The sequence below is a fragment of the Dermacentor albipictus genome, chromosome 9 (assembly GCF_038994185.2).
Source record: "Dermacentor albipictus isolate Rhodes 1998 colony chromosome 9, USDA_Dalb.pri_finalv2, whole genome shotgun sequence".
Taxonomy (NCBI): domain Eukaryota; kingdom Metazoa; phylum Arthropoda; class Arachnida; order Ixodida; family Ixodidae; genus Dermacentor; species Dermacentor albipictus.
The window spans coordinates 35,188,276-35,203,158 of record NC_091829.1 but is presented as its reverse complement, the minus strand read 5'-3'; the positions used below and the strand labels follow the sequence as shown (position 1 = coordinate 35,203,158).

The window sequence follows — 14,883 nt, the reverse complement described above, 5'->3', positions numbered from 1 at the left end:
CTAACAGCGAGCCATTCTAATCGAATCACCACGGAAAATTCTTGAGCAGAATTTACGTGCCCCCCCCTCCCCCCCGCGACTGGCGCCCCCAGCGAGTGGTGTTCCCAGCAAACAACCGCAGCTATTCTACAGCAGAATGATTCGGAACAGCCTTGGCGTTGATTGCTCTGTCTCTCGCTCGAGACACCAATAAAAGTGTTTTGATCCGTTACACGTTCGAAAAAAAGCGAACATTCGACAACTTTGAATGATAAATTCTCGAAACGAATACGAATCGAGTATAGCAGGGACTATTCGGTTCGTGTTCGGTATCTTTAATTACTAGGGGTGTGCGAATATTTTCATTCTACTTATCATTAATTACTTCAGGAGACATACTGCTATTCGCGGATCTCAGCAGGCCTGCGAGTTCACGAGGCATGTCAACTTAGAAGGTATAGGCACCAGTGCCGAGACATGCGGTCCGAAATTACACGACGAAACGCGGTGAGGCTTCGGTTAGAGTTGCCCTGCATTGCTTAAAGGGGCACTAAAGTGAAAAATGATTTCTTCCGCATCAGTAAATTAGCGTTCTACAACACCAAAAACACCACTCTTACAACAATAAGACGTTTGGTAAGCCAGAAAAAGCGCAAGAACGAAATACGGGTGGCGACGCCTGCTTAAGTTCCTGCACCTGGGGGCTGTGACGTCTTGGATTTTGATGGCATCTTCTAGGGCCTACTAACTATATATAGCGATACAGATTGACTACATTGTGTTCGAAAGGAACCAAATATTTAAGATGGCAAGTTTCGGGAACCTTTATTCAGCCAACACAGCCCAAATGCGAACACTTACTTAGGAATCCCTGACGTCACGCTGACGTACCGGCGCTGGAGTTTCGGTGGGAAATTCAAATGCTGATACTTGGGCCTTCATTTTCTCATCTAAAAATCGAAGTACTTTTTTGAAATGACTGCCTGCAGGGTTCTGAAACAATGCTTCATTAGTGTAAACTGATTTATTGTTTCGCTTTAGTGTCCCTTTAAGAAGGCGTTTTGTATAAAAGTGAAACGAGGGTGCATTTAGCCGCAAGTATTACGGCGCTTATCTCAACACTGATGTGCTAGTTTTATGATTAGTTCAAGGTGAAACGAATTTGATAACTCGCCGTATGCAACGCGCGAATTGCGTCATTCGTATTACAGAGCGAGGAGATAAAAACGTTAAATTAGCGACATTTAATCATTAGTGAAATAAATCAATTAGTTCGTAGAACGTACGACCGCACCGCTTACGTAACCTCCGCCGCGTTGCCTGCCATATGGCGAGAGCGATGCTGAAAAATTTAATGTGAATTACCGAGTTTCGCGGGCCGCGGAACCACGAATTTGATTATGAGGCACGCCGCGTAGTGGGGAGGACTACAGATTAATTTTTTAGCACCTGGGGTTCCCTTTAACGTGCGCCAAAATCTTAGCACACCAGTAATTAAAACCTATGCACAAAGCGACGAATGGGACAGGATCATAAGCGAAAAAAAAAGAGAGAGAACACGACACTCGAGCGTAAGGTGCAGAGTTTCGTTTTCTCGCCACTCTCTCCCTCTCCCCCTTTCCCATCTTTAATCTCTCCCATCCCTCTCCCATGTGTAGGGTAGCAAACCGGTTAAGCTAAACTGGTTAACCTCCCTACCTTTCCTTCTCCACTTTTTCCTTCCTTCCTTCTCGCCTAAGCCCTGTCGCTTCAGTCGCTTTACGCAACAGTTTTAAAGTCTAACCGCCTCGCCCGCTGCCAATTTTTCCTTGAGACGAGCTTTCTTCTTTATTTTGTTCTTTATTCCACACCGGTCGATATGCAGCCGAGTCGCGGCGGGGGCCGCACCCACGACCTCGGATGAGGGGACAGCCCAGTTTCGAGTTTTTAACTGGCTCGCTGGCAGTGAAACGTCACGCAGCCACGGGAAAGCGCGACGAGAACACCGCTGCGAGCACTCGCGGGTCTCGCATTTCTCAACGAACTTGCTAAGCGGGCGCGTAATTTCTCGCTAAGGTCACGTCGCCGGCGGATAAAGGCATCGTAAGCGCCTATATAGTTTAGATAAACGGTTTAAGTCTCGCTACACTGCCGGCAAGTAAAGCGAGAGAAACCGCGGGGATCAGATAAGACGCTTCGCGGAGCGACGATAATCCGGCGAACAAGGGGGACAACAAATCCATCGCTACATTACGGCGCCGAGATAGACGTCAACGAAAGAGGTTTATATAAACGGCGTTTCTTATAAGGACGCTTCCACGAGGGACGGACCTGGATTAACACCGCGAAGAAATATATCTGCTCCACACCGGGAAAACCAGCAGGTTGCCACGCGCTCCTCATTAAGAAAGAAAGAAACAAGCAAAAGAAGCGCACAAGGAAGTCGATATGCATCAAAAACGACGTTTGAGCAATGAAGATGGAACGTGAACGAAACGACCCGATTCCGAAACGCTAGTTTCGGCGCTGTCACGGACTGTATACGCCGAACAGCTGCACACGCAAGAAAATAAATGAAAAAAATCGTTACAGCAAAACAAAAAAAGGGGGGGGGGGAGATAAAGAACAAAAGAAAAAAGCGGGACATCAATGATGCGACTCATTTACCACGAAACCGGCTTCGGCGCACGATCGCACTGCAGCTACCGCGTTTTCTCGCTCGAGCGTGAATTCGCGGGTACACACACACACACGCGGGCACACGCCGAAGAGGCGCCCGATGAGGCGTCAAAAAATGTCGTTCAGAGCGATTCTCCCCGCGTTCTTTTTACTGTTCTGGTTCTGCATCGTTTTCTTTTTTTTCGTCTTTTCTTTCTTTCTCCGCGGCTTATAGCGCGCCGAAATTGCAGGGTACACCGAGCGCGGAGGTGGACCCACACGCTACCGATGGAAATCAGTTTGCGCAAAACCGGCCGTGCGACAAGATCAAAAACAAAGAAGAAAAAAAGCGGCGGCCGAGACGTTTTTCGGCTATACTGGCGGTGGAGGTGAAGGCTGTGAGCAAATCGAATTCAACGGCCCTGGGGTCTTTATCTACACACAACAGTACAATGTAATAACAGGGAACACAGTTTTATTGGTTTGATTTAGCGAAATACTTCACCAAGCTGAATATTCGGGCGTACGACATACGAACTGCTTTTACGAGCAAGCTCGCGAAAAAGCGGGAACAAAGTGCTAAAAAAAGCCAGGCTACCGTAATATCCCGCATATATCACGTGACTGTTTGCTCCGTCTTTTGAAAAGGCAAATTGTGGTAGTCCACGGATTATGTGAGAAGAGGCCATGCAGGTTATGATGACATTCAGGTAACCGACGTTTTAAAGGTATGAGCGGTGTACTTCGTTTTTCCTGGTTGGAGAAGAGGTTCCTGATTGAACTGTTCTGTAATCGTGCTATATGATTTTTTTTTTTTTCACGGCCGTAAAATTGTCTGCAGCAGTGCACAGCGTACAGCACATCAAAATATTCTACGAAGGAAGGAAGGAAGGAAGGAAGGAAGGAAAAAGTGGAGAAGGAAAGGCAGGGAGGCTAACCAGTTTATCTCAACCGGTTTGCTACCCTACACATGGGAGCGGAATGGGGGGGATGAAAGATGGGGAAGAGAGAGAGAGAGCACGATGCGCCAACAGCTATATAGGCTTCGATCCAAGCGATACAACGTACGTTAGCATCAGCATTACTATAAACAAACAGATCGTGTCTAGAAGCATACGGATGCCTTCATAAATAGGAGGGTTACATCTGTGGTTCGAAGTTGGCGCTGGTCCGGTACATGCGGCTTGGCTCTGTTCCCGTTGTATGTTTGGTAGTGTTCTCGTGTTTTTACATTGTGCTGGCAGAGGTTTTTGCTTGTACTGCGATAATAACGAAGCAGCGCCACATGCAAGACAAGCGAGTAGAAAGGCAGACGACAAAACTCCCATGTCGTCTGCTTCTCTCTACACTTGCGTCTTGTCGCAGGTGCTGTTCTCGCTCTTATCATTTATATTCCTGTATTACTCACCCACCTTTAAATTATCTCCTTGTTTTATGGTAACAGCATAGCGTGAGAGAGACGGGGGGGGGGGGGGGTGCACAGATGCCTGTTATACGACGGGCAGCTATGAGGCGCTACGAGTGTTGCGGAATCACCAGAAGAAGAGAGACCCAGGGGGACAGCTTCTTTTGTTAGCCGCAGCCATATGACATCAACAGACAACGAAGCCAAATAAAGCCAACGCAGCCTGCTTGAGGTCAGGTAGCATATGGGAGGGTTTATTGGCGAGTTCCTGTTCCTAAGTTCATGAGCCGCGTGACGCATCCGGTTAAGAGGAAGGTCCTCATCCGCCACCTTGTCCATGAGTGGCGCTGGCTGACACCCCCAGATCTAACACACAAGCACCATTACCCAACAATGTAGACGGAAACATGTGTGGCCGTATGAAGCTCAACTGGTACGCGGAAGTTGTGGGCTCGACTCTCACAGCAGACCAATTGTCTTTATTGACCCACTTTCAAGTTCTCTTTTGCGTTTTTCTACATTTTACCTAAATCGCGCAATTTAATGGTGTTTCAGTGGCTTCGTAGGGTTATGACTAACAGAATCAACCGAGCCACGGAACATACAACAACGGATGAAAAACACAGCTACGGGCGGCGAAGGATTTTGTCGTGCAATGAGATTACACGGAAATCACAGGATATGAGACGGGGCAGAGAATAAATAGAGGCATATGGGTGATACCTTCGTCCCGCAGTGGACAGATACGTACAGGCTGATGACGAAGATGCCCACCGGTTTAAAGGTTTATCGAGCCACACACCACCTTGCACCGAGCAGACTATTTCAACTCTTTGTTGCGCACACTAAAGCACTGAAACGTGCTAAGACGTACCCTATGCATTTCACACAAAGGATCAAGCAAAACATCAACAACGTTCAGAATGTCCCGCTTGGAGCGCATGACCTCCGAACACGGCGGAGAAGCTCGCATCTCGTACTGCGGGCTCTTAGGCCAATGCAAGAGGCCACCGCCAGAACAAGTCATCAACACGCTAAAGAAAGTCGTTACACCTAACGACCAACGCGTACTTATACCTAAGAACCTCAGTACCAGAAACGTGTTTCTCAAGGCTCTCTCGCAATTAAAAGTTCATTAGACAACCCCATTGTAATTGCCTACTCATTTCCGTTTCAATGGCGGTACTAAAGTGAATTGCCAATTAATACATGCCCATTATGAACATAAAGCTCGTCCTCAGGACAGTCCAAACGTGGGGCGCTATTTCGCAATTTAGGCTAGCGAGTTGTGCATCTGAAGCATACGGGTTGCAAACCGGAATTTAGGGAGCTACTAATTACTCCTCCTAAGCGTATGCCGTTTTTACAATTATTTTTTTTCCTCTCTTTACCTATTTATTCCTTCGTTGAATTATACGAAGCATGTTTACAGAGAGAGAGGTCGATTGAGACATCAGCAGATACGAGGTATAATAATGCATCACTGTCGGGTGTGTCCGCTATCATTGCAATCGGACATGGTTCGTCAAGAGCTTCGATCGGTGCTTGGAGACTTTGAGACGCCGCGGTGAACAGCATTTTATATAGACTAAGGTCATCAAAAAGCAACTATCGTGCGACGCTCACGACGACGTCGCTATTTTATCTTCAACGAAAATCAAGACACCGGCGACAGCGCGTCACCAAGCCTCTAGGCGATATCGCCGTTCCTTGGTAGAACTTCTTAACGTTTTTTCTTGGTAAATGTCCACGCGCGCACAAACATTTCGTGTGCTATTTCTGGAGTCTGTGGTAATAACATTGGCTCGCAACCTGTTGCGCCGAACACGCTTCAGGCACGATTCTCCAAGCCCGAAGCGAAACATAATCACACCAGCCGCATCGCACGTATACGTAAAGGAATGCGTGTTCTCGTTCACACATATCCTTGTTTCAATGATGTGCACAGGTGGTGCCTGATAGTCAAAGGGCTCGCGTTCAGTCACGCAACTCTGCTTCAAAAGATGGTCACGTTCTGCGACCCGATTTTCAAACCTAGCTAACGCGGCGTCCTCTATGAGTGGAAAAAACAATTAAAAATTGATTCTTTCGCGTTTAACAACCGTGATGCGATTGAGCACTATAAATCAGAGGTGGCGCGACCATCATAAGCTGCTCAATTTTTCGCGGTGTTTTTTTATACAACTCGGGAATAATGGAAGTTTCGCGACTGGCCTTACGGCAGCGATCTGCCTCACCTTTGCAGACGGAAGCGATGCACTCTGCTGCTCCTCGGCCGCCTCCTGCGGCGAGTGGTGTCCGTTGGGCGCCTGCAACCCGCCGTCGACGTCGTCATCGTCGCCGGTGGGAGTCCGAATGTAGCGCACGTTATCTTGCGTCGAGCGGGGCACCAGCTTGTGCTCGGTGTACCACGCGTCCGTCACGCTATCCACCACGAGCAGGCGCGTCTCGTTCTGCACGGCCCTGATGCGCTCGACGACCTGCTTGTGGCTCTCGCTGGCTATGTTCACGCCGTTCACCTCCACGATGCGGTCCCCTTCGAGCATGCCGGCCAGCTCGGCGGGACTGCCGCTGTCCACTTTGCCGATGAACTGACCGGGCCGCGACTTCTCGGCGTGCAGGTTGAATCCGTATCCGTCGAATGTGGGGATCTTGATCAGGTGGCAGAGCCTGGGCGCCGGCGCTTCGGCCGGCAACAGGTCCGGTGTCGTCGACATGCTGCTTGTGCGGCTGCTGCTGCTAATGCGGGCACTCACTCACCCGTCGGTCACTCGGTACGAAAGTAGACTCGCTCACTACACTACACGACTACTACGGCGCTCTTCTCCCGCCGGATATGGCAAGTGCATCGGGCGCACGGAGTACCCCCGCAGAGCAGAAACTGACCTTGTCGTTACAGTGGGACCGAAATCAACGAGGGAAAAAATAAAGGCCAAATTCCGGGTGTCTTGCAAGTACTTCGACGTACCGCCCACACCAAGTGCGATGCTACGTTGGCCGGCTCCACTGTCGTCGTCAACAAGCAAGCGCGGAAAAAAGCGCCGCGCCGGCCACCGCCGAGAGTGTAGCAGAAGCGGAGGGAAAAGAAGAGACGCACGGCCCCCTAGCGCGCGGAATGCGAAACACGTTCACCGCGATAATAAAAACGTTTGCAGAAATGAGAAAAGCGGGCCGCTCCTAAACATATTAGGATTTCAGGCTGCTTAGAGACAGCTTATGAACGACTAGCATCCAATGCCATTAACAACTGCAGCACCGTTAACGTTTTATAGCACAATCCCGCGCTAAGTTTTGGTTCTCACCGACCTTTACACCGCGTGGTTGTGCCGCAAAAGTTGGCGTTTCCACCTAGTACACGTCTGCTGAGGCACGGCTCCTTTCGGTGTCGATTTTTATTTTTCCTTACACTGTCTTACCTTCCGAAATAAAATTCCCTGCCATACTCCTCTGAGTCCACTTTCTCGTATTGTTGCTCTGCTTGGGTAATCGTGCGTGCGTTACCTTCGCTCAGCCTTGTTTCTTTCGGGGAACTGTCTTTTGCAACGGTTGGCGGGACAGGTGGCGCGTGACTAAGACATTTGAACGCAGCTGCGTACGCGGTGTGCAACACGCTACTTTGCCCCTTAGACAGCAGGGCCGAAAGACGAAGCACATGAGGTGTCCGCAGCGGAGCCCCCCCCCCCCCCCCCCGTTATCTGCGTCAAAATAAAATAATCTGCGCAACTTATTGAATGCCAGACATTACGCCGGTCGCTGTGGCTACGAATTCCTGCAACAGGTGCCCGTGACGAAATACACGAAATACAGCGTGGGAAGGACAAAATAGCTAGGCGGTTAGACCTTGTACAACTTTACCTGCTCCACGCGAAAAAAAAAAAAAGTCCGAAGTGCGCAACGCTGCTGTGACTGGCATAACGGTTCATGCACAAAATTCGGAAGAAAATTTGGCCTTCAGTTCTTTTTTTTTAGCCAAAAAAAAGGAAAGTAGCTTCCTTCGCCAAGACAAACGCAAATTGAATTCAATATAATAGATGCTTGGTGATGTTCTCGGTGAACATTAAAGGGTATGTGTGTCTTGGGGGGGGGAGGGGGGGGAGGCAGTGAAACAAAGAAAATGCTCTCTGGCAGCTTGACGAGGCTCTGAACGCCGACAAGACCAGGCAGGTAATGCATGCAGTTTAACATGACAAAACCGATTTGCGAGTACAGCTAGATATTCAGGTGTTTCTCACCATTTGTTTTTTTTTATTATTATTATTATTAGCTAGGTTTCAACTCCCGAGTCTGAACTGCAATCGCCTTAGCAGTTTGTACCTGTATCACTAGGAAAAAGAGCCAGCTGCTAGCCGCTCTTGGTTCGCTTGCGCAAGCGAACTCAACAGTCGTGAGCCTATTTCATGGAACGCGGTTCACAGCCCAAAGACTCCGTCGCTTGGCTGCGCTTAGTTTCACACAAGACTTGGAGTGTGGTGCCTCGATGGTGCCTTGGACTTGGCGCCTCGATGTCAGCGTCGCCTCCCGAAGTTCAGGGTGCTGAGCATCCATAGTGGTGACACCCTTTGACCAGGTTACAGCGTGCTCTCTAAGTTGACATCTCGGGCTCGCGACGTGAGATAAAAGGTGCTTGACTATTTTATCGCTAAAGATACACCGTCGTACCCGTATGCTGCGCACCTTTGTGCACCAGCTCAACGGAAAAATGAAGTCCACGTCCTATATTTCGGCGCGACCCATAATACAACAAGAAGTCGACAAGAACCTCGTTCATCTAAGCCAAGACGTTTCACTTTGTGTCTGCGTGTGAAACAGTGTTCAGGAAATTGTCTGATGCGCTACGCGTTTGCAGTCTAAATCATTTAATCAAGGTGATGAGAAGCCTGCATAAGCTCACTGTGACATTTCGAACAATCCCATGCACTGAACATCCAAATGTCAAGAAAATCTTCCTGGGGAGTCTTGTCTTGTTGCGGCTCAGCACTTATTCTTGTCATGATTGTGCCAGCTAGATGTAGCGAGGGAGATGGAATATGGAAGTAAAACCGCCGCACATGTAAACTTGAACTGATCTCTTTTGGTGGCTATAATAAGCATATAAACTTAAGCTTTTCTTTGTCAATGCTCTCGAGTTTGTGCGCATGGCCTCCTGTGGTTTCAGGCAGCCTGAACGTGTTGGTGAGCTACCTTGAACTACATTTAGGTTTTCGGGTTGTGTTCCTCTGGTTTTACTTAAGTGACAGCTTTGCGGGGTTACCATTTCTATACTATTCAACCTGCGCATCAAATTTATTACTATCGTCTTCTGCAATATATTAACCAACACAAACTTGATGGCATCCTGCCTGACAGGCCTGCCGTGATGTACCATCTGAGAACGCGTAGAAAATTAGCAAGTATAACTTGGACTGACTACGGAAAACAGAAATTAACCTTTCAGGTACCATTCGTCATCAGCCAAACTTCACTAGATGTGGAATTCTCGGCTCCAGCAAAGATGTCATGTCAAGCAATATTTGAATAAATATGCTATACAGTTGTGCTCGATTTAGGATTGTACACGCTGCAGGACAAGTGTTTGTTTTGTTATCTTTTCTATGCATAAATGTTCAGTTATTGTCTACCTTCTGGTTCTGGCATAAGCACGCCCTATATAGCGCTCCGGCAGGGCTTCTGTGTAGTATATATAGACGCAGTATCTCAGCGGAACGGGCTAGTGATCGTCAGGCTAACGTTAGCTCACACTTTCCATGGGCGCCGACTGACACCGAGGCGTTCCCGTCAACGTCGTCAATACTATAGGCGCAACGTTAAGCGACAGGAAAACAGCGGTGCGGATAAGAGAGCAAAAGCGCGTACCCGATATTCTAGTTGACAATGAGAGGGGGAAAAGGAGCTGGGCAGGCCATGTAATGCGAAGGGTAGATAAGCAGTGGTCTACTATAGAACTGCACAGCATTTCCCGCGGTAGGGGAAACGCAGCCGGGGATGGCAGAGAAATAATCAAAATAAGAAATTTTCATATATAACTTAGAGTCAGCTATGCGCCAGCTTTATTCAAGCTGTCACAGCCTCTGACCTCAATATACCCCTGTCATAAAATCCGCATGTTGCCGCTTCGTTATTACAACTTCTACCCTTTGAGTATTGTTCTTGTCCTTTTTTTTTTGTATTGAGTTTGGTAGATCGTTCATTTTTGAAAGGCGAAGAATTTATGGTCTGTCTTTAGATTTGATATTGCTGGGTTATTGTGGAAATGTTTGTACTGCCCAGTGTTTCTTGACAAGATGAGCTTAAATTATATATATATTTTTAAAATTATTTTTAGTTGTTAGCTTGATTGTATTGTCCAGTGGTTCTTACAAACGAAATGTTTGTAATGAGTTTGTAATATTTGAATTATCAGCATGTTGATAAAATGTTCGTGTTGCCCAGTGTTTTCTCTCATTTTGACTAAGGACGTTATGAATGTCTACCAAGAGTTGACGTGTTTTTCAGTTTCTTTTTTATCGTATTTTGTCATTCTCTTTACCGATATTCGCTCGACTTTATAAACAAATAAAGCTGATGTTTACACATATTGCCTCTCTGCCTATGTACTACCTCTCTTGCCAAGGGTCATGCACTGGAGGAGGGGGTGGGAGTAGGGTGCACAAGTGATAAAAAACAGAAAAAGAGAGGGTGCGAATTGCCTCCCCCGCCCCCAGTAGATCGGAAACCATGCGCCTATGGTTTTTTTACGTTCCATATCATTGTACATTTAAAAACAAGTCCTCGTCATCAAACATAACAAGTGCTTGTGCATATAATAAAGCGGGAGAAAAGAAGAAACAACGGGAGAAAAGAAAACAAAAAGAAGCGACAACACAAAACACTAAGTACCCCAATGAAAAATAACGAAGTTATGTTGCCTATAGCTTGAAATTTAGCATAGCTAATAGATTCTGAAGTTTCCTTTGAAAGCTTCATGCCTATTCGTAGCAATGTCTCGAACTTATGGATGAGGTATGGTTATCCGTATTTTCCGTCTCGCGTAGAACGTAAATTTGACTGTAGGATGTCGAGTTCATCAAAGTTATGACCTGGTTGGTTGAAATGCTCGGCGACGGCCTTGGGGAGCTTTCTAGCTGTGTCCGCGCTATGTCCGTTTAACCTGACATTCACTGATTGTCCCGTTTCACCGATATATTGTTTCTTACAGAAGGAACATTCAAGCATATAAATCACATCGAAACTAGTGCAGGTAAAGCTAGTTTTCACTTCGTGTGTATAACTATTTGCGGTGCTTTTTAATTTTTATGCCACATTGAAGGCGCCTGCAGGTTTTGCACCTGGGACGACAACTTGCTTTTTTTTTTTTTCTACGGGGTGATGGTGTTGGCTGACTTTTGCGTGCACTAGCATGTCTTTAAAATTTCTGTTGCATATGTCGGCTTGAAAAAGACAAGCACACTTGCGAAACCTTGGCTTCCGCTTTAACCTTGTTCTCGTTTTCACATAGTACTAGTACACCGTTCCAGAAGTTCAAGCACAAACCTCGCTGCTATCACTGTCAAAGCTTCGCACTTCGCGAGAACCTGCTAATTTTGTGAAAGATATAAATTCAAGCCTATAACAATGCTATATTTTGTGAAGTTAGATTAAAAGATAATATGCAAGCTTGAAAGGTTTTATCCCCACTTCTATATTTTTATGATTGTCCGCAACAATAAATAGATATTGAAACGAAAATGAGGATCCTATGCAGAGCAAATGTGGAAGCTTTCCGAGATCACTCATGTAGGCAGAGCTCCACCGGCTGTCTCTACCATCTGTGACGGCACGTAAACGCATCTGAGTATTCCGGCCGTGTTTAGGCTTTTCAGTGCTTTTTGGCCGAGGCAGCACACTTCTGGAACTGGGCTGAGCACGGCCCTCTATGACGGCCCGCAGCTGGAGAAAGATTGTAGCAAAAAACACCTTAGTGTGAAGATTCAGATCGTGCGTAAGCATTATTTCCAGTAGCTCGCACAAATACGTCTCTGACCTATCCGAACGCGTCTGGTCGTATGCTGGCGACTCATTATTTCCACACACACACGCACGTACCCTATCTATCTATCTATCTATCTATCTATCTATCTATCTATCTATCTATCTATCTATCTATCTATCTATGTGTGTGTGTGTGTGTGTTGCCGAGCGTGAGAAGCCCGCCGATACGCCCAAAGAGCCTCGAGCGGCCAGTCGCGCGGCTATTTTGCATTTATTCGCGGGCTTCTTTCACGCTCAGACATACTTTTATGTACAACCCGTACTGAGCAACAGAAAGCTGTATCTAGAGTTTTTTCATGTTGCTCTACAATTTTCTCGTTAATACTCCTCATCTAACTATAATTATGGAGAAATTGATTAATTAAGACAAATCATGTAATTAGGCGGGATGCAAAGATAATCTGAGTATCTCCAAGTGACGGCAAACGTCACCTTGGTTCTGTCCAGCTATGTGGCATTTGGGATCCCATGTATATCTATGGAGCGCATCTTGTCACGCGTTACAGACACATTTACGAGGAATGTAGCCCTGTAATGCCGACGAAAATAGACACGCACATCAACTCAATAGCGTCAAGGAGCCCCTGTCGCAGAAAATCTGGCGCGGGCGTCGGCGTCCGGTGTCGGGTGTCGTTCGGGGAAAAATATTTTCGAACCAAACATACCCAGGCCATTCGTGTGACGCAAGGAATTTACTGAACTAATTTAATTTCTCAAGCTGGAATACGTAAAAAATTCGTAAACTACGGCATACAGACAACCTGCAGACATGATAGCTCTCGGGTTGTAATTTGACTATGCGAGAAAACATAATTCGGTTACGCGAAAACTCAAAGAAACCCCTTTTCCAGCGTTTCTACAGTCCACAGACCGGCCGCGGCATCCGCCATTTGCGCGTGCCGGCGCGCGGGTGTCTCGGGAGCCACGGAGCGGAGCGCCCGGTTCCTTGCAATACCTCCAGATGGCGCTCGCCTCCGCCGCACTGCGGCCCACGCAAGAGGCCGCGTTTCTACCACAAAGCCCGCCTTCGTGCATAGCGTTCGCGGCCAGCGTTTCACGGTAAACATTACGGTTACATACGCTCAACTTGCCGGGAAGCGTGGGAAACAGTCAGGGATTTTCGAATGCTATCGCGTTCCACTCTTAAAGGGAAGCTGAAACACTTTTCGAAAAAAATGAGTTCTCTGCGGCATTCTACAGTTTTGAGTCCCCTGAACACGAATATCTCGTTCAAAAAGGGCGGAAACAAGCGCAAGCGGCTGTTTTTTCATGAAAACGCGCACCAGCGCCTCAGGGTATCGCGCGAACGCCGCTGTTGCTCGTGATTGGTCGGAGCCGCTGAGACGTCAGTGGCGGCAGTCGCCGGTCGGCGCCGCCGTTTGAGAGCGTAGCACGCTGTTCTGTTCTGGCTGCATAGCTGAGTTGTAAGCATTATGGAACGTTCTCGCTGTCTCGGACAGCTTGTATTTTCGCCGTACATGTTCGAACCGACAGCCGATACGGAAAACGATGGCGGCAACGGCGGCAACGACGATGTTGAGTGTGCCAAAAGCGAGAGCGATGTGTACACCTTCTCGCGCGCTGGAAATCTTAGCTGTTACGTATGCTTTTTTTTTTCATGTAGCTGCACGTTCCCATGACGGGAGAAAAAATGCGCTAAAGTGTCACTGGGAACGTGCTGCTGGAAGAATGCCGAAGCACTAACTTCTCATTAGATTGTAAACACGGGTACAATTCCGCGATGTCAAGCACCTTGCCGCTGCTTGTCTGAAGTCCCGTGGTTTTCTGAGCGTTGATACACGATCGCGAACATAAGTGCCGCGTTTCAAAGCGCGCACATGCACTGCTGCGAGGTACAGTCACGGAAGTTGCTTATCATACACATCCAGATCGAGATGGTCAGGGGGATTATATGTGCACTATTCAGAATATGGTTCAACGACTTTGCGATTGTGGCTCGATCAAGAATCGGTATGCGCGCTCCATGCTAGTGTTGACAAAGATATTAGGCAGTTTTAGCACCGCCGTGTGGTAAACATGATAACTGCAACCGTACGTCGAATGTCACTAGGCAAGCCTATACTCAAATTTATACCTCAGGTGCAACGCTGTGGAAGCTACGCACGAAGTCCGGTTACCAAAATTTATTACTGCGCGCGTTTCCGTCTATGGTTCGCAGCGTGCCAGCGGCATTTGCTCGCGCTAGCATGCACGTGAAGCTGCCGCGACGGGCTGCAATTAAAGAATGCCGAAAAGAAAATTGATTTAAAAGAACGTGTTAGCAGCCGTATAAGTACACGGATTGTTTCTATGGGTAAATTCTTTTTTTTTCATTCAGAACTGAGCTTATATATGAAAAGTTTTCTCAAAAATCGGGTCAAGAAACACCGAACTTTTTCTAAGTGCGAACGCAGCCACTGCAAGAAGTATCTCAAGCCTCCACAGCGTTGCACCTGATGTATGAAACGGAGTATAGCAACGCTAGTAACAACGCGTTTCCGCATTTGTCTTAAGGCTATCCGGCTATCGCGGAAATGGTCCGAGCACAGCACAGTTGATTTCGTCGGCACGAACTTATCTCTCCTCACCGCACTGCGCTGCAAGCTTCTTGTCCTTCGGGAACCTGTGAAACACCACATCGTCTCGCCCGCGTGTGTTCGCGCAGCCGAATGCTGCACAGAACGAGGGCATGTTGGGCGCCCTTGGCTGTAGGCACTCACGCAGCACAGAAGGAAAGAACAGTCTACGAAAATCGCAAAACAAACGTGAGCGGCGGCGGCGGCAAATCTCTCGTAGCGTCGTTCAGTAAAGCGCAGGACGGAAGGAGCACATGC

At 47.6% G+C, this 14,883-nt stretch overlaps 1 protein-coding gene across 1 annotated transcript in view; it reads right to left on the bottom strand.

The window, feature by feature from the left end:
* LOC135906501 (Na(+)/H(+) exchange regulatory cofactor NHE-RF2-like) overlaps positions 1-7,322 on the bottom strand; it is a 64,950-nt gene extending 57,628 nt beyond the window's left edge. The window contains exon 1 of the mRNA XM_065437922.2: positions 6,259-7,322. Coding sequence (XP_065293994.1) covers positions 6,259-6,738 — 480 coding nt within the window. The 5' untranslated portion in view covers positions 6,739-7,322. The remainder of the gene's footprint in view (positions 1-6,258) is intronic.
* Between the last annotated feature and the right edge of the window lie 7,561 nt (positions 7,323-14,883).